General features: G+C 43.5%; 4 protein-coding genes across 22 annotated transcripts in view; 3 read left to right on the plus strand and 1 right to left on the minus strand.

Annotated features, from left to right (window-relative positions):
- Positions 1 to 4,792, plus strand: part of gnsb (glucosamine (N-acetyl)-6-sulfatase (Sanfilippo disease IIID), b) — a 9,513-nt gene extending 4,721 nt beyond the window's left edge. For both annotated transcript variants that reach the window (XM_079178846.1, XM_079178847.1), the window contains exons 6-13: positions 352 to 519; positions 1,075 to 1,157; positions 1,536 to 1,654; positions 1,761 to 1,864; positions 1,972 to 2,073; positions 2,234 to 2,344; positions 3,339 to 3,449; positions 3,953 to 4,792. In XM_079178846.1, coding sequence (XP_079034972.1) covers positions 352 to 519; positions 1,075 to 1,157; positions 1,536 to 1,654; positions 1,761 to 1,864; positions 1,972 to 2,073; positions 2,234 to 2,344; positions 3,339 to 3,449; positions 3,953 to 4,102 — 948 coding nt within the window. In that variant the 3' untranslated portion in view covers positions 4,103 to 4,792. The remainder of the gene's footprint in view (positions 1 to 351; positions 520 to 1,074; positions 1,158 to 1,535; positions 1,655 to 1,760; positions 1,865 to 1,971; positions 2,074 to 2,233; positions 2,345 to 3,338; positions 3,450 to 3,952) is intronic.
- A 972-nt stretch (positions 4,793 to 5,764) lies between these two features.
- On the minus strand, positions 5,765 to 8,112 carry mrps24 (mitochondrial ribosomal protein S24). Its single transcript, XM_079178467.1, has 4 exons — positions 7,890 to 8,112; positions 7,563 to 7,640; positions 7,128 to 7,239; positions 5,765 to 6,914 (listed from the first exon to the last, which is right to left on the minus strand). Exons 1-4 carry the CDS (start codon positions 7,929 to 7,931, stop codon positions 6,631 to 6,633), a joined length of 516 nt encoding a protein of 171 aa, XP_079034593.1. The 5' UTR covers positions 7,932 to 8,112; the 3' UTR covers positions 5,765 to 6,630.
- A 270-nt stretch (positions 8,113 to 8,382) lies between these two features.
- On the plus strand, positions 8,383 to 13,813 carry nudcd3 (NudC domain containing 3). 2 transcript variants are annotated; one of them, XM_079178724.1, is made up of 7 exons: positions 8,383 to 8,723; positions 9,518 to 9,810; positions 9,847 to 9,945; positions 10,201 to 10,333; positions 10,411 to 10,554; positions 12,377 to 12,565; positions 12,947 to 13,813. In XM_079178724.1, the coding sequence occupies exons 1-7, from the start codon at positions 8,526 to 8,528 to the stop codon at positions 13,055 to 13,057; spliced, it is 1,167 nt and encodes a 388-aa protein (XP_079034850.1). In that variant the 5' UTR covers positions 8,383 to 8,525; the 3' UTR covers positions 13,058 to 13,813. The 2 variants fall into 2 exon arrangements, with proteins under 2 accessions (XP_079034850.1, XP_079034849.1); XM_079178723.1 differs by having other exon boundaries at positions 9,518 to 9,945; positions 12,947 to 13,812.
- Positions 13,814 to 15,466: 1,653 nt separating this feature from the next.
- Positions 15,467 to 20,000, plus strand: part of camk2b2 (calcium/calmodulin-dependent protein kinase (CaM kinase) II beta 2) — a gene marked incomplete at both ends in the record, with an annotated part of 32,751 nt that continues 28,217 nt past the window's right edge. For all 17 annotated transcript variants that reach the window (XM_079178978.1, XM_079178969.1, XM_079178973.1 and 14 more), the window contains 2 exons: positions 15,467 to 15,528; positions 18,570 to 18,664. In XM_079178978.1, coding sequence (XP_079035104.1) covers positions 15,467 to 15,528; positions 18,570 to 18,664 — 157 coding nt within the window. The remainder of the gene's footprint in view (positions 15,529 to 18,569; positions 18,665 to 20,000) is intronic.

Genomic DNA, 20,000 nt, shown 5'->3' on the forward strand with positions numbered 1-20,000 from the left:
GTTTGTCTTCTTGCGTCTGTAGATTTCTACTAAATTCACACGAGATTTAAAGTGGTGCTTTTGTGAGATTCAACAGATTAACTAATCGATTTGTTTTTTTACGAGTAAACTAAAACCAAACTACAATTTAATTGAACGCGTTAATGAGCCAGAGTAAGGACAGATTTAACCCTGTGTGGGACTTGAGCATCAGTTACATCTAAAAGAACGTGTTTAGCAGCGTTTGACCAGCTGTTGTTATAAATCCTGTGGTGATAATGACTCGCAGACGCAGCTCAGCCTCCCAATCTGTTTCCCATTTCTACAACATTCTTGTGTTCAGTCTCGGTTTTGTTCCTTTTCTCGATCCAGACGAACCGGTCCCTCCACTTCCTGGAGGACAGGAGCCCCCAGCATCCGTTCTTCCTCATGTTGTCTCCTCCGGCTCCTCACTCCCCCTGGACGGCAGCGCCTCAGTACCAGAAGCAGTTCAGTGACGTCAAAGCCCCCCGAGACGGGAGCTTTGACAAGCTAAGCAAGGTGTGTACACGTTAACACAAAACCTCATTTAAAGGTACTGTGAGGAGCTTTAAACTGGTCCTGAACCAGTCTCAGTGTAGTCCTGATCCTCTATATGAACCAGTCTCAGTGTAGTCCTGATCCTCTATATGAACCAGTCTCAGTGTAGTCCTGATCCTCTATCAGACCTCCATCAGTAAAGAGACCATCAGAGAGAAGATGGTCTGTTTCTATAGAGTTATTCTTGATGCTCGTCATCGGAGCCACCGGGTCGGATTCTGGTGAAACCAGATGAACTCATGCAGGTTCACCAGAACCTCCTTCAGCTCAGACTCCAGCAGAGACCGGTCCACCGTGGACAGACCCAGATCCTCCAGCAGAGACCGGTCCACCGTGGACAGACCCAGATCCTCCAGCAGAGACCGGTCCACCGTGGACAGACCTCTGTCTGGTGCTCAGAGACACTACCGCTTTAGTCCACAGGGGGCGACAGAATCAACACATAATGAAAGTTCCTTGTAGTAGCTTTAAATATGATAACTAGTCTTTATTATAATCTGTATTTGTGTGTTTCAGGACAAACACTGGCTGCTGCGTCAGCCCGTGAACCCGATGCCACAAAGCTCCCTCGACTATCTGGACAGCGCGTACAGGAAGAGGTACGACTGCTCAGCAGTTCTCTTCTTTCAGACTCGCTCGAGGTCGCTCCACTAGTTCAAATGTTTCCCCATCGTTCTGGTGAACTAGAAGTTGTGTTTGAATGAACGTGTATGAAGGTATAACGTCTTATTTTGGAGGGAGGTAGCGCTTTGGAGGGAGGTAGCACTTTTATTTCCCCCGGTAGCTATGGGTAGCTATCGGTAGCTATGGGTAGCTATCACTATTTAGCAGACACACACTATGTCCAGTGTTGTTGGTACTAGAAGGCTCTGAGATGAAAACAGCGCCAACATTAATACTGCAAAAGTTAAGAAACATGAAAGGTTATCCTTATAAATACGTCTGCTTCATTGAAACTTTAAACCCTGTGACTGCAGGTGGCAGACGCTGCTGTCGGTGGACGACATGGTGGAGCTGCTGGTGAAGAAACTGGAGAGCATCAAAGAACTGGACAACACCTACATCTTCTACACCTCTGACAACGGCTACCACACAGGTCTGAGTCCCTCCGCTGGGCCTCGCGTCATTTAATACGACCTACTTCCTGTCTGTCATTAACCCCCCCCCCCCCCCCCCCCCCCCCATGACCTCACTGTTCACAGGTCAGTTCTCTCTGCCCATCGATAAGAGGCAGCTGTACGAGTTTGACATCAGGGTCCCGCTCATGGTCCGCGGTCCGGGAATCAAACCCAACCAGACGCTGCAGGTCGGACACACACACACACACACACACACACACACACACACACACACACACTACAAACAAAGCTGTTGATCCTGAGTTTCATTGGGTTTTTTAATGACCTCCTTCAGGCTCTGGTGTTGAATATCGACCTGGCTCCCACCATTCTGGATATCTCTGGTACCAACCTGTCGTCTGTGGACGTGGACGGACAGTCTTTCCTCTCGCAGATGGTCAGCTGCTTCTTTTTGTTCTTTCATATTTTATTGTTTCCTTCAATAAAATGTAATTTGATTAATAGATAAGTAATTAGGTCAGCTGCTTCTTTAAAGCTTCTCCTAAATGTTCCTTTTCCCTCAATCTTCACACCTTGATCTTCTCTCTTCCTGTCAGGCCCCGTCTCTGCGTAACGGCACCGCTCGTCCCTTCTTCCTTGTTGAATACACCGGAGAGGGACATCCGACGTCCGATCCGTCTTGTCCCAAACTGGGCCCCGGACTGTCCGTGAGTGTGAACCGACTGTGCCGACAACAATAGGTTTAACTGTTAATTAAGTTTAGTTTATTCTGTTCATTTACATCAGAGACTTTGTACAAAAATACATAAATCTCAAAAAATAGAAGAGATGCTTTGCACCAGATTTAGCTCCGAGCTAATGTCCATCTGCAGTCCAAGGATCCAGAATCCTCACGGGACAAAAAACACGGAAATCTGACAGTTTTCAGTTTGACGGGGAGATTATTCAATTATTTTAATGGCTTCAAAAGTAAAAGCAGATTGTGGAAAAAGGTAGAGACTCGTGTAGGGAAGCTACAATCTCCCCTCGCTCTGATATGTTCTCATAAATGACCAGAGAATCAAATAAGCTGCGAGGCGTGACTGAATTGTTGTGATTCATCAAGCAGAAATGCCCCAAAAATGATCTCACAGCGAGGTTGATTCAGTAGATCACATTGCTTGGTCTTAAAGAGCTCAGAGGAAGTTTAATTTGAAGATCAACAGTTATGTAACAACTGTTCAAACTCAACCTGCAGAGGACGATCGTGGGAACTTTATTATTTCTCAGAAGGGAAACTAGTTTGGTCGCAAACGTGCAGTAAAAACCAAACCGAGACAAAGCTGGATGTTAATCCTGCTCATGAGCCCACCGAGTGAGGACGTTTTAGCGTCGTCTCCGCTCTCAACTCTTCTAAACTCACTATAAAACACAAACCAACCTACAGTCCTACTGGCTCTTTACCCCAAAACAGTTCATGAGGAGATTAGAATCAGCCTTTCTTAAATAAACTTGTAAATCCTGTTTCTGTCATCGGCAACAATGTGTAAACTGTCACCTCATCAAACCACAAAACCTTTAACGAGCTCAAAGGACGTCCGAGTCCTGAGAGAGAGAACAACCCGTCCGGCCTCTTTGTAAACTAACTCAAAGGGACAGTAGTGATGTTTAGAAGTGTGGTTGTTTGCCGTTTGCTGACTCAACGCTTTATATTTTCTTCAGGAATGTTTCCCAGACTGCGTGTGTGAAGACGCCTACAACAACACCTACGCCTGCGTCCGGACCCTCGACGGCCAAAACAACCTGCAATACTGCGAGTTTGCAGACAGCGAGGTACAGAATGACTCTGTGTGATAAACTGAAGGATGAAGTGTTCCTTTATGTGTTGATGTTGAATGTTTGTGATAAACTGAAGGATGAAGTGTTCCTTTATGTGTTGATGTTGAATGTTTGTGATAAACTGAAGGATGAAGTGTTTCTTTATGTGTTGATGATGAATGTTTGTGATAAACTGAAGGATGAAGTGTTTCTTTATGTGTTGATGTTGAATGTTTGTGATGAACTGAAGGATGAAGTGTTCCTTTATGTGTTGATGTTGAATGTTTGTGATGAACTGAAGGATGAAGTGTTTCTTTATGTGTTGATGATGAATGTTTGTGATAAACTAAAGGATGAAGTGTTGATGAATGTTTGTGATAAACTGAAGGATGAAGTGTTTCTTTATGTGTTGATGTTGAATGTTTGTGATAAACTGAAGGATGAAGTGTTCCTTATGTGTTGATGAATGTTTGTGATAAACTGAAGGATGAAGCGTCTCTTCTTCTTTGTGTCCCCAGTCGTTCGTAGAAGTGTACAACCTGACGTCGGACCCCCACCAGCTGGAGAACATCGTGAAGAAGGTGGATCCAGCCGTCCTGCAGGCGATGAACCAGCGGCTCATAAAGCTCCAGTCCTGTCAGGGCGACAGCTGCCGTGACAATAAGTAACAACGAGGCGACGCCCTCCATGGAGCTGCCAAACATCCTTCATCCTGCTTCATACGCTCAGTGGAAGATGGGTTTGGTTTATATCACTGTTTGGTCAAAGGAAACTTTGTTGGATCTGCCTTTTTCATAACCATCTTTCCCAAAAGTTAACATGAAATGATGGCTGATGGCTGGGTTCCACTTAGCTGCTTCAGTTTCAGGGTCCTCGTGTTGTGCATGCTGGGTCACTTTCACACTTTCATGGTTTACGGGGACACTTGAGTAAGAACAGAGCCATCGGTCGAGGACACGTTTGACATTTTGGGAAATGCATCCTGCTGGACGAGAAGATGGATACCGTCTGTACGATGAATCTGTAGCTGCAGCTGGTTAGCTTAGCTTAACATAACGACAGGAAACGTGGGAGGGGAAACAACTAGCGTGGCTCTGTGTGGTGTCGCAGTAACAAAATAAAAGTGTAAAAACGCATCAATGTTTTACAAGGAGCTATGTACCGGAATATTTCATGGTTGATGGGGAAGAAATAGTCCTCGCAGTAATATAAATACTATTTGTTCTCGTTTTTGTTCACACCTTCCACCGAAGAGCAGATAATTTATTTCCCAAAATGTGAAACTTTTCCTTGTATGTTATTAGTAACGCCTGTTTTTCTTTTGATGACGAGTCAAAATGTCTGCAGTGAAAATGGTTGAGGAGGGAGGAGGGAGGAGGGAGGAGGGAGGAGGGAGGAGGGAGGGAGGGAGGGAGGAAGGAGGAGTTCTTCTGAAAATAAATCTCAAAATGAAAAGTTTATTATATTTAAGATAAACTCTTCAGCCAGTTCATATATTATGCAGATCTACTGCTCATCCATGTTGAAATGTCTTTCTGATATAAACTTCTGGTCTTTATAATAGTCACGGTTCAAGATGCCATCTGAACATTTTTGTTCTTAAACGATACACAACCAAAGATTAGAATAGTTTGACATTTTGGAAAATTCGCTTCTTAACTTTCTTGCAGAGAATTCTACTTTTATTTCTGCAGAACTTGAAGTTGAGACATTAAATATTTTTTTAAAGGACGCATCTGTTGTTTGCAGTTATTGCTCCAATTGTGTGCCTCAGATTTAAAGAATGGACAAAACTTTAAAAACATTTTTTAATTCTCATGTTTTATATTTTACACTGAGTATTAATGATGACATTTATAAAGTGCCTTTTTTTTAAAGTGGGAGATAGAAAAATTGCTGTCATACTTGTCGTAACTGTGATGAATTCTTCACCTGGTAACATTTGAAATGAACACTTTGATCCTGTGTGCCTTGTGTTTGCACTGACGAGGCTCACGGGCCTTAAATGTGAATGTATTTGCACTGTGATGAAATTTTAATAAATCAAAAGAAGCATTTAAATGCACTTGTGTGGATATTTTATTAAGAGGTGTTTCACAGAAAAAAAAGCAGAGTACAAAGTACTATTTAGTATTTATCAACAGTGTATAAACATGAAATAAATAAGTTATAAAACACTATAATGTTGTAAGAAGCCATGAGGATCTTAGGAATAGGATTATCTATTCACACTTAATAACTAACACATATCTGTTTACTGGGTGTTATAAACATGTATTAAATGTTTATATACTGCTCATGAATGCTAAACTTTAAGTGTTCTTGTTCTGCATGTGATGTGAATTTTCTTTGCATCTTCGGTGCAGAGAATGTATATATATAGTAAGTATGTTTTTATAATTTTGAAGTATGTTCTAGAACACAGCCATGTGTATTATTTCATAACAAGAAAATAAAAAATACAGCTGCGCTGCACGTGATGAGACGGATGTTCAAGCCAACACGGACGGTTGAAAGCTGAAAGCTGCGAAGGCTCACGACCGTTGACACTTTCCCACAGCTGCATTTAAAATAACTAACGGCTTTTATGACGGACGCTCATTCATGTATTCATGTATGGTCAACTCTGTGCGGTCAGGCCTTTCTTTGGGCTACGCCGTCGCCCCCTATCGGTCAATTTCAAAAACATTTTGGGGCCACGTTTGGAATAATTATGGCCATACTCAAATAAATCTCAACCGGTAATTATGCTTTTGTTTTGGACAAAAAACACAACTTGCTCCAACTTAATTTTTAAGGATTCTTTAATGAATCAAACAAACTTTCACTTTCCTCCCGACTTACACACCACGACTCAGCCGGCTGACTCAGTGGCTTCTTTAAATATAAGCTTGAAACAGAGTTTTATTTCACTATTATTTTATTTTTGTTTTACATAATAAAGGTTTTATTATATTTTGATGAAAAAAGGATGACACCTTGACATTCCCAAATGTAAATAACAGAAACATAATGAACTGGAGCTGCAGTATATACGTGCATACGGCGTATTAACCTTTTCTTTAATTCTGAGAGTTTTATTCACAAGAGCAACGAGGCTGAAAATCAAATGACGGGAACAAAGTGAGTTTTATACAAGAGCAAAATCCATTCGGCGGTGCACAGAAACATTCCGTGTTACTAGTACCCGGTTCCCTCAGAGGTACTTGTACACAGCTTTGTCCTGCATGGTCTGAACCTCTAACTTGACGGGACATTTGTACAAGTGCGACAGCAGTGACTCCGAATAGCCTATTAGGAAGTAAAACTTCTGCGGCGGTAACTTCTGCAGCATTAAAGCGCACACTACGAGCACGTTGCCGCGCCTTTTGATCACAATCTCGTTGGCCAGGCAGCCGTGGAAGGTCCCGAACATGAAGCGCCTCACGAACACGTCCTCTATGGTCCGCTCAGCGGCGCCCTCCTGTCCTCTCAGGTTACCTGGAAGTAACAGGAAGGACAGGTGTCCTGGGTCAGTAACGTGTGCAGCCCCCTTCTGTTAACATGCTCATCAATGGTGAAAAGATCGACATGGTTACTGAGTTTAAGTGTCTTGGATTAATTGTGCTCTTGTGTTTCATGTTGGGGTCACATTACATCATTAAAACACTCATTCAAGCTGTTAAACGCGTTAACGAGCGCGGCCGTGCTCACTGGTGTGCTGTGACAGCCATCCTTTGCGGTGGCCGATCTGATGAGGTGGAAGAGCTTGCTCGTAGGTCAACGGTTTGTCTCCTTTCCCCACTCGGACACGAGCTGCTCGATTCTGGGAAGGAGAAGAAGAGAAAGAGAGAAGGAGGAACAAATGTCAGGATGAACCATCTTTGTTTGGTAAAGCAAACCGGCCATAAGCCTCGATCTAAAAGCAAGAGCGCTCACTAGTGCTTAACTATGCAAATCCCAAATATGCAATGAATGTTTCTACTAAAGAGACTAACTTTGTGAGATATCTTCTTAAATTACATAACTCATATGGACAAGTGAGTACTGCTTTAAGACAGGCTTATAATAATGTGCACTGCAGCTGTCCTTTAAGTAGCTCATATAGCCCCAGTTTGATGGTTAACTATGATGATGAGGAGTGTTTACCTTGCAGCACACTGTGGTGACATGGAGGGCTCTGCTTCCGGAGGAGCTGCTTAGAGAGCCAGACCTGAATAAAGTACTCTGCAGAGGAAACACCATGAGAATAATACATCACTACGAGTTGAGCTTGTAAAATGATCTTCAGATGCAGCTCCTAGTTTCACCTAACTGATTATCTACTCCATTTAAACACACTATAAGAATACATAATATATAAATAAACACGCTCTCAAACTAAACAACCGAAAGAACCAGAGCACACAGAGACGTTAAGCTGTCAAAATGAGTTAATTTAAGTATTTTAAATGTTTAAATATCATTTTTACTGACCAGCAGCCTCACGCTCGCTGTGCTGCTCAAGGACGCCGCCATGTTTTTTTTAGTATTAAAATGTTAGTCGCGTAGATAGCTGACACTATTTCCACAGATTGTTTATATTCCGTAATACAACATTTAATTAAAACCAACGAAATTAAATGATTATAAATCGTATTTAAATGAAAAATATGTTGTTTCTCCGGTAAGCTATGCATGAACACTGGAACTGTTTATCCAACAGTAGGTCATCTGTTTCCACCGGATGACTGTGGAGCTGTACCAACCGGATAGAGAAAAAGTAAATGGTTTAGTGAACAGAGAGCTTTCGAAAAATTTATTGTGATAGTTATTTGTGATATTAAAGTATACACGGGCCAATATAGTATCTTAATACAAATGTTTTTTTCGTTTTTTTAGTGTTAGTTAATTATTTAGATTTATTTTGTAGAAAGGGTGTTCTTATTTTGAAAAGCCTGGACCAGAAGTGTTGTTGTTCTGGAAGCAGTACCTGAGGTGTCAAGAAACGTTACCCCAGCGAGTCCCACTTGAATATAAACTTATATTTATTAAAGAAGGCTGTCTGAATCTTCGGTTGGGACATTTTGACGGTTGGTGAACGCGGTTAAACGTTAAAAAATAAAAGCCGCCATGGCGTCGCCGCTGCAGATGACAGAGATGTACGACAACGCTCTGCTCGGGATCCTGCAGCACGTTGGAAACATTCAGGACTTTCTTCAGGTTTATTTTGGGTTTTTGTACCGAAAGACGGACTTTTATCGACTGCTGTCGGGTCCCAACGAGAAGATGGGGTTTCCTCCCGGTGTGGCGGAGAAGATGGTGTCCAAGGTGAAGTTTGTCAACGTTTATTTTCAGTTACTTTCAGTTCCATTGCATCATGGGAAACGGCGACTTCATAAGTTATTTGACCCTTAAAATGACAGTTTATGCACCTGTATTGATATTATTATGTATTGATTATTTTCCACTAAACATTCAAAACTGTTTTAGTATGTTATAATAAAACAATACAAATAATAAAATAAAATAAAAATATTTATTTTATAAATAATACAATTAAAATAAATTATTAGGTTATAATAAAACAATACAAATAATAAAATAAAATAATTATAATACTAATAATATTTTTATAAATAATAATAATTAAAAAAAAGGTTATAATAAAATCTTTTACTAGGTTGTATCTCTCAAAATTCTCTGAGAGGATTTAGTGGTTTTGGTTATTGTTTATATTTACAGACATAAATAGAACGGTGTTTCTTTTATTTTGTCCACTCAATACAGGCTCAATACAGTTCAACAACATCTACATTTACGTTTACATTTAAATATATTTTATCTAGTCTTTATGAAAGTGTATTTACATCACGTGTCATATTCTATTTTATTCTATTTCTAATATATATTCTGTTTAATTCCTTGTTTTTTGATCAACTTCCTGTCGAACAACCTCCACCGCCATCGAGTGCTCTGTAGAAACTATTGTTACCAAAAGGTTTAATTTGTGTTTGCATTATTGAGCGTAATAAACGGGATATTGCCGTGCTAAATGTAGCGACACGATGCTGTATCGTTGTATTTGTCTCAGTGTTCGTTCTGATCTTTTTGTTCCTCCTCAGACGTTCAGGCTGTTCGAGAAGCTGGCGGAGAACGACCGAGAGCGGCAGCAGAGCGAGCTGCAGAAGAGGGAGCAGAGCCGAAGGGTTCCTCCGGCGGTCCCGGAGCTGGAGATCGCCGCCGAGGAGACGATCGTCACGGAGGAGGAGGAGCGGAGCGGCGAGGAGGAGGAGCGCTGTCACCAAGATGCTCCTCCTGCTCCTCCTCCTCCGACCTCCTCGGGAGCGACCGGCAGCGATCAGCCCGACGGAGGCGACAGAGCTTCAGACCAGACGGGAGACCAGAGAGACCAGAGAGACCAGAGAGACCAGAGAGACCAGAGAGACCAGAAAGACCAGAGAGACCAGAGAGACCAGAAAGACCAGAGAGACCAGAGAGACCAGAGAGACCAGAAAGACCAGAGAGACCAGGGAGCTGCAGCAGGATCAGTGTGAGGGAAAACCTTCATGCACACTCAGCAGTTTTAATGTCTTTCTCCATCTTTACCTGAATCCACCACGAACAGAACACCTGAGCTCAGACACACAGTCTCTCTCTCCCCCCCCCCCCCCCCCCCTCTACATAATTACGTCCTTTAACATTTGGTGTTCACATGACATCTTGGTTGTATATCAGATAATATTTTCTTATGTTTAATTAAAGGGACAGTTCCAGTAATGACGATGAACATCGTGTTTTATTAAAGGACTCAGGAGACGTTCCAGGCGGACCCCGACAGCTACAACGGAGCCGTGAGAGAGAACTACAGCTGGTCTCAGGACTACATCGACCTGGAGATCCGAGTGTTCGTGCCCAAGGCCGTCGTCAAAGGCCGACAGGTAAACCTGTGACTTACCCCGGGGGGGGGGGGGGGTCTCTGTGGAGGGTCACTCACCTCGTGTCTCGCTGTCCTCAGGTCAGAGTCGCTCTGCACACCGGCAGCATGCAGGTGTGTGTGAGGGAAGGAGACGAGGAGAGGACGCTGATGGAGGGAGAGTTCACCCACAAGATCAACACGGAGAACTCTCTGTGGAGCCTGGAGCCAGGGAGCTGTGTGGTGGTGAGGACACACACTCATATACACACACACACACACACATACATACACAACACACACACTAACATACACACACATATACATACACACCTATACACACACAACACATACATACACAACACACACACAACACATACACACATATACACACACACCTATACACACACACACACACACACACACACACATATACATACACAACACACACACTAACATACACACACATATACATACACACCTATACACACACAACACATACATACACAACACACACACTAACACAACACACACATTAACACACACACACATACATACACAACACACACACTAACACACACACACATTAACACACACACACATACATACACAACACACACACAACACACACACACATATACACACACACCTATACACACACTACACATACATACACAACACACACACAACACATACACACATATACACACACAACACATACATACACAACACACACACAACACATACACACATATACACACACACCTATACACACACACACACACACACACACACACACATATACATACACAACACACACACTAACATACACACACATACATACACACCTATACACACACAACACATACATACACAACACACACACTAACACAACACACACATTAACACACACACACATACATACACAACACACACACTAACACACACACACACATTAACACACACACACATACATACACAACACACACACAACACACACACACATATACACACACACCTATACACACACAACACATACATACACAACACACACACTAACACAACACACACATTAACACACACACACATACATACACAACACACACACTAACATACACACACATATACACACACACACATACATACACAACACACACACTAACACAACACACACATTAACACACACACACATACATACACAACACACATATACACACACACACCTATACACACACAACACATACATACACAACACACACACTAACACAACACACACATTAACACACACACACATACATACACAACACACACACTAACATACACACACATATACACACACACACATACATACACAACACACACACTAACACACACACACATTAACACACACACACATACATACACAACACACACACAACACACACACACATATACACACACACCTATACACACACAACACATACATACACAACACACACACTAACACAACACACACATTAACACACACACCTATACACACACAACACATACATACACAACACACACACTAACACAACACACACACTAACATACACACACACACTAACACAACACACACACACTAACATATACACACACTAACACACACACACACATACATACACAACGCAGACACACACACTAACACACACACACACTAACACACACATACACAACACACACACACATACATACACAACGCAGACACACACACTAACACACACACATATACATACACACACACACAGACACGCGCACACATGTTCAGACGCACTCACACACACACAAATATACACACACACACACATACAGTAACGCACACAAATACACGCACATGTACACACACACTAACACATGCGTAGACACACACACACTCTAAAACACACACACACTAATACACACGTAGACACACATGCACATATACACACACTAAAACACACACACGTTCAGACACACACACACACACACATTCTCACACATACATACACACCTATAAACACACACACACACACAGCTTTGTTTATCTCTTATTTGCCTCTCTGGCCTCCAGCTGTCGCTCAGTAAGACCTCTGAGGTTTGGTGGAACGCGGTGCTGAAGGGAGAGAAAGAGATCGACATCAACCAGATCAACCGAGAGCGCTCCATGGCGACGGTGGACGAGGAGGAGCACGCCGTCCTGGACCGACTCTCCTTCGACTACCACCAGAAGCTGCAGGGGAAACCCCAGAGCCACGAGACGGTGAGTAGACCTGATCCTCTATATGAAGCAGTCTGTGTAGACCTGATCCTCTATGAAGCAGTCTGTGTAGACCTGATCCTCTATACGAAGCAGTCTGTGTAGACCTGATCCTCTATATGAAGCAGTCTGTGTAGTCCTGATCCTCTATATGAAGCAGTCTGTGTAGACCTGATCCTCTATACGAAGCAGTCTGTGTAGTCCTGATCCTCTATATGAAGCAGTCTGTGTAGACCTGATCCTCTATACGAAGCAGTCTCAGTGTAGTCCTGGTCCTCCCTCAGTTCTTTCCCTGGAGGTCTGTGTTCCTGACTCCGCCCTCTAGATGGCGCTGTGGGTCTCATCAGCTGTAACACCTGCGCGTCTTTGCGTCTCTCTCCACAGAAGGTGCACGACATGCTGAAGAAGGGCTGGGACGCAGAAGGCTCTCCGTTCAGAGGGCAGCAGTTCGACCCGTCCATGTTCGACATCCCGGCCAGCGCCGTGCAGTTCTGAGGCTCCGGACGGAGAGAACGTGAACTGAATCCTCGTTCTGTTTGACGGAGCCGGTTGTCGTAAAACCTGCAGAACTGAAGCCGGGTTCACAGACGAGGACGCGTCATTACGTCAAATGTTTATTTGATGTTTTGGGCCGTTTGAAATCCGATAAATTCGTGTACTTTGTTAACTGTTTTGCTCTTTATTTAAACACTCTACAGTGCCTATATGAGGGATTCTGTTGTTATTTTTCAGACCAATTCCCCCAAAACCGTGACAGCATTTACTCACGTTTACATCCAAATGTAGCGCGAACGTTTGCAGAAGAAATGTGGGAAGATGAGGAGTCGATTCATTGAGATTAACAGCTGGTAGGTAAGAAAAGCCTGAAGCTGGAGAAGTGTGTGTTGGCACCGTCTCCACTCATGTTTTCAGCTCTACCGTCATTTTTGTGTGTCGGAACTTCTTTTGCGATACGTCGAGTTTGTTTTCCACTTGTTTTTTTATTCACACATTTAAAGAAATGCTCATAAAAACACGTGGAAGGAAACCGACTTCTTGTTCCTGGTGGAATCGGTTCGTCTGTCTGGAGGCGTTTGCTGATTCATACGATGTTACAACGTGGAAAACTGGTTCAGCCGCCTCACAACCAAACTACTGTTGAATAAAAAGACTCTTAAATATCAAACACAAGAGCTCGTTCTTGACAACAACAACACTTTGTTCCAGTGATCTACTGCTTCCATCAACAGAACCTTCCTCATGAAACTCATCCGGTCAGTCATCCCCACACACACACACACACACACACACACACACACACGTGGAAGCAGAGAGTGGATAATGTGCTGAAGGGCTGATGGAAACAGAAAGATGAAAAAGTGAGAGAGGAGTCGGACGCTCAGCAGTTTAACGAACGTCTTGTTTCTCCTCCGCTGGATTGAAGATGATATAAAGATCAGATCTGTTTCCTCAGTCTGTCTGAAATAAATGAAACTATTGATTTATTTATGTACCACCGAGCACATTAATCTACATTTCAATGTAAACGTGTCAGTTAGAGAGCTAATTCTTCGTCTGTAGTCTCCGGGCAGGTTATTACAACTTAGTGGCTGAATATTATCGGTACAATTCAATAAATACTTTACAAAAGTAGCTGATGTATACTCTCCATATTCTAAGACATATCCACCACAGCTCCTTAACAAATCATCATCAAAACCTTTTTCTCCGTCTTTTTGATTTAATTCTCTGCTGATTCGTTTCTCTCGGTGAAACGAATCAGCAGAGGAATCCGCTGCACTGATTGTAGAAGCGAGTGGTATCAGTCTCACACTTCAACAATGGGCACCAGAGCCAGGGGCCCAACAGGGTAGAGGGCCCCGGGGCCAGAGCTGCTGTTTGAAGTTCACTGCTAACATTTCTGTCGTTTTCACCTACTTCCCGTCGTCATCACCTTCTTCCTGTCGTCGTCACCTACTTCCTGTCGTCATCACCTACTTCCCGTCGTCATCACGTTCTTCCCGTCGTCGTCACCTAATACTTCCCATTGTCGTCACCTACTTCCTGTCGTCATCACGTTCTTCCCGTCGTCATCACCTTCTTCCCGTCGTCGTCACCTACTTCCTGTCGTCATCACCTTCTTCCTGTCGTCGTCACCTACTACTTCCCGTCGTTGTAACCTACGTCAGTGAGTACGTTGACCATCGTACTCACAGAGTCCATATTTAAACACACAGTTGTGTAATCAGCTGTGTACTTGATTGGAGGAGCTCAGTGTTTTGGAGTTCGGGGGGCCCAGCAGCACCTTTCTGCCCCGGTCCCCCTGACAGCTCATTCCGGCCATGCTTGAAGTGAAATATGTTTTCGTTTCGGTTATTTGTCAAAAAAACAACATGGAGATGCATTGCAGTCCGCTGCACTTTATGAATTGCTCCGAGAAGAGATTAATCACATTTTCTTTTGATTCACTTCCTGATGAAATCCTATAAATAGATTCAGGAAGGCAGCTCCAGTAAGTTACAAGTGAAGTAATTTCATTACCGGCTGCAGGCTTCTCCTCATTACCTGATTTATAATGATATGTAATCAAATGCCGCGCTCTTCAATCAGCCTCTGATTTCTTTTCCTTTTTTCTCTCTGGAGGAACACGTCATGTGATGAGCTCACATTACCAGTGTGTGTGGTATTTAAAGAGTCCGTCCTCAGAGCGGAGAGCCCACTGCCCGACCGTCCGAGCCGGGTCCGTGTGTGTGCGCGTGTTGGTGTGTGTGTGTGTGTGTGTCTGCTTGCTGAACCACTCAGCCGTCCGGAGGTTTGAGGTGGGCGGAGACTTGAGAGCTCCGAGGTCCTCCCGTCCGCAGCGACGCACCCGTGCATTTCGGACTCGGCACCGCGCACCCGTCCCGAGGAGGAGGTGGAGGCATCATGGCTACGACTACTTGCACGCGTTTTACGGATGAATACCAGCTGTACGAGGAGCTTGGCAAGTAAGCTGCTGTTACGTTATACGCTTTTCTGAGTCTCCTGCATGCACATGCTGACCCTGCGCCTCCTCACCGTGGTGGTGGTGGGGGGGGGGGGGGGGGGGGGGGGGGGGAGCATCTGCACATCTGCGGTGATGGATGCAGCTTCAAAACAAATCGCCGGTTCCAGAGCTTTCCTGCATGATAATATCTCTATGCATTGCTTTTATTTATGTTTTTTTTGTTTTTTTACACCATTAAATGCAGTTAGATTTGTGCATGAAGATGTGGCTGCATGGACACTTCTGGGAACCCCCCCCAACCCAACCCAACCCAACCCAACCCAACCCAACCCAACCCCTACCCTTTCTGCCCGGAGGCTAATTAGGGACAAACAGGCCTAATATCAGGGAAAAGCTGATGTGTCGGCATTAAGCTCCCTCATCATCAGCTGGCTGTAATCACAGTGGCTCACAGCTCAGTGGGGAAGTCAGAGAATAACGCTGCTGCTGCTTATCTAATGAGGTGTGTCTGGTGATAAAAATCTAAATAGAGAGATTTATTGGACATGCATGCAGACAAATTGAGACTGAACGGGTGTCACAGTGATGCAAAGTGGACTCAGTGTCTCTGTCAGGTTGTGCGTGGGCAGAGAGGATCTCTCTGCTTCACAGGAACATTTATTCCACAGTTCAGCCTTGTTCCAGCTCCGATGTTGACGTTTCATTTTGAGGTCTTTAGTGGTGGCTTGGATCTCCAGGCTTCTGTGTGTGTGTGTGTGTGTGTGTGTGTGTGTGTGTGTGTGTGTGTGTGTGTGTGTGTGATAATAATTTATAAAGTTAAAGACAATAGAGATGCTGGAGTACAGCAGCAGCTGCCCTCATGATAACAGAGTCTCATTGCTGTCCTGCTGGTGCTGTCAATGTTGTGTGTGTGTGTGTGTGTGTGTGTGTGTGTGTGTGTGTGTGTGTGTGTGTGTGTGTGTGTGTGTGTGTGTGTGTGTGTGTGTGTGTGTGTGTGTGTGTGTGTGATGCAGATGTAGGATGTTGAGATAAGTGTTCAAATAATTAGTCGATTGACAGAAAAATAATCAACTGTTTTCGATGATTTACTAAATGTTTTACTCCATTTATTGAGATTTTCTTTTTTCCAGTTCCAGTTCATTAATTGTTGCTTCTCCGGTGGATTAAAATGGGTTAAATATGACTTTTAATGAATTAATTAATTCTTGCAAGTGGTGCCCTACCTATTTATGATAACACTACCACGATGGACGGTTCTGCGGGGTCCAATCAGGGGAGGCAGACACAACTTCTGGTTCCCGCTCGCCGCTCTCGTGGCGTCGTTTTTGAAGAACAAGCTGTGAAAAGACACAGTTCACCACCTGCTGAGCATCAAACAGCAGACAGACTCAGTCAGAGAGCAGCTGGGGAACAAATTGGAGCATTTAACAGACAAAAAGACAGATATCTAATCCTGACCCCCGAGAGGTGGTGGAGACCAAAAACAGCTGAAAGAGAGAGAATATTTATTACATTCTTCATGTAGACACAAAGCATAATAATAATATTACATATTTAAAACTCAAAAATGGTCAATTAAAATATTGAATGCATGCTTATAATAATAATAATAATAATAATAATAATGATAATGATAATGATAATAGGTTTTATTGAATTCAACTATATTCATAATCTTTGACACGATGTGATGGAAAGACTTAATGTCAACGTCTGATAGATTTATTTTGAGATATATGAGACGTTGTGTTTTTGTCGATTGCTAATAAAAAGTAGAATTGAATAGATTAGATTTGATGCTCCTGACTCCCACCTGTCACCTGTTCCTCCCTCACGGCAGGAGTGTCGACGAGTGTCACGCTCGCTCGCCCGGCTCTCCTCGTCCTGTGAATGCGTGTTGGAGTGCTGCTGAGAGGCAGGGGGCTCTGAGTGTGTGTTTCATTGCGTAACAACAGAGGTGAGATAAAATTAGCTCTGAGAAATGACAGAGGTGGTTATTTCTGTTTGTCTCCGTTGGGTTTGATGAGCAAACGTGGCCCCTTAAAGAAAGAAACGTACAGCACTTCTCCTGGAAACGCTGCTTTTTCTTCCTCTAGTTCTTGTCGTTTGATGAAAGTAACGTCACTGATATTATTATAAGTCGTAGCAAAAGAAACCTGTGTGTGTGACTGTGACTGCAGGAGGCGCTGCTGCACGGATGACACTTTATATCAGTTTATCATTGAAAATTATCGTATTCGTACGATATTTTCCCCTCTGTACAAGGTGCGATCAATAATAAGAAAAGTGTCATAAATGCACGTACATTTGACCATTTTGTGACTCTTAGAATTAGCAGTTGTTTTTAGTCTGTGCTGTCACTTTAATTCATTTAAATTATGGATCCGCCATCAAGTGTGTTAAAGCTGCATTCTCTCTAGTGTCCACCAGGGGGCGACTCCTCTGGTTGTATAGAAGTCTATGAGAAAATGACTCTACTTCTCTCTTGATTTATTACCTCAGTAAACATTGTAAACATGAGTTTATGGTCTCAATCTCTAGTTTCAAGTCTTCTTCAATACAGCATGATGTTCATTTAGTAAATGATGGTCCATTTAGAGTCACACAGACCATAAAGCAGGGGATGCTTTAGGGGCGGGGCTACACAGTGATTGACAGGTCTCTATGTCACTCCTCCTCAGTCCAGATGTGGTCACTTCCTGTTCACTGGTTGCAAAAAACCAAGATGGCGACATCTAGTTGTTATGAATGCATCATTTATTTAATTAGCTTAGTTTATGGTCTTTAATGTTTTCATGCAGGAACAGGCTTCCAGTCGTGCTGTCTTGTTACTTAGTTTTAATCTGAAATATGACATTCTGCTGAACTAGTACTTTGAAGTTAGTATATTTTGATGCTAATACTCTCACTTGAAGTATTTTCCTTCTTCCCTGACTCGTGCACATCAGGCATGCAGATCAGGGAGGTTCTGAAAGCTGCTGACTCAGCCTTTACAGCAGCTGACCCGTCTCCTCTTCCTGTCCCCTGTCTTTTGTTTCCCAGGGGGGCCTTTTCAGTGGTGCGCCGCTGTGTCAAGCTCTGCACGGGCCAAGAGAACGCCGCCAAGATCATCAACACCAAAAAGCTCTCGGCCAGAGGTGAGAGGAAGACGTTCACGCGTGACATCGCGAGTGTGTGTGTGTGTGTGTGTGTCATGAGGAAGCAGAGATGCATCATGGGGGTTTTCATGTGTGTGTGTCCCAGATCTGAAGGCTCACATTACCATATTTTAGCGAGTGTTTGATTCCAGCGCCTCCACGTCTGTTCCTCCTCCGAGAAGCAAATCTACATTTTTATTTCCTGAGTAAATTCTTCTTCGTCAGCTGTAGATTGTTGACACAGGATTCGCAGACGTCGTCTCTTTAAAGTGTTATTTGTGGACGTTTTAGACGTGATGTCATTCTGTGGCTTTATCCCGTTATATTACGGATCAAATACTGTAAAATAAATAAATAAACGTCCCAGAAATCATCTGAAAATAGAAACAATGAAGTGATGACAGCAGAGAAAGAGATCACAGAGACGACGGCGGCTTCAGTCTCACGCCACCTTCAGTGACCAGCTTGTCTCCTCTCATCCTTGTCTCCTCTCCTCTCCCCTTGTTTCCTCTACTTCTCTCCTTGCCTCATCGTCTCTGTTTACCAGTTTTCCTTCCTGTAGCCTCCTCTTATTTCCTTTCCTCTCTTTTCCTCTTCTGTTGTTTCCTGTTTTGGTTTCATTATCTCCTCTCCTCTCATCATTGTCTTCTCTCCTTTCCTTATCTCTACTTCTCTAAGTCTCCTTGCCACATCTCCTCTGTTTCCTCTATCTTCTTCTCCATCTCTTCTCAACCCATCTCCCCTTTTCTCCTCATTTCCTTTCCTATGGCCTACTCTTCTTTCCTGCTCTCATTTCCTCTCCTCATTTCTTCTCTCATCTATGTATCCTTATCTCCTTTTCCTCCTGTCAGTTCCTCTCTTTCCTCCTCTTCCCTCTCCTTTTTTGTATCCTCTCCTTGTTTCCTCTCCTCCACATGTTTCCTGTCTTTGTGCCCTTATCTCCTGTCTTGTCCTCTTGTATCCTCTCCTCTCTTCTTGTTTCCTCCAATCCTCTCCTCTTAGCTTGTTTCCTCTTTACACCTCTCCTCCTCTCCTCCTTCTCTCTCTTGTCCCCTTGTTTCCTCTCTTTTCTTGTAGCTCCCGCTTATTTCCTCTACTCTTATTTCTTCATGTTTCCTTTCCTGTCCTCTTCTCTCCTTCCTCCTCTCCTCTATCTGGAATGAGAGGTTAAATGGGCATCTGGGACAGAAGTAGCCCTCAGGCTGATCTGTGTGTGTGTGTGTGTGTGTGTGTGTGTGTGTGTGTGTGTGTGTGTGTGTGTGTGTGTGTGTGTGTGTGTGTGTGTGTGTGTGTGTGTGTGTGTGTGTGTGTGTGTGTGTGTGTGTGTGTGTGTGTG

Source organism: Pholis gunnellus, assembly GCF_910591455.1.
Source record: "Pholis gunnellus genome assembly, chromosome: 18".
Classification (NCBI taxonomy): Eukaryota; Metazoa; Chordata; class Actinopteri; order Perciformes; family Pholidae; genus Pholis; species Pholis gunnellus.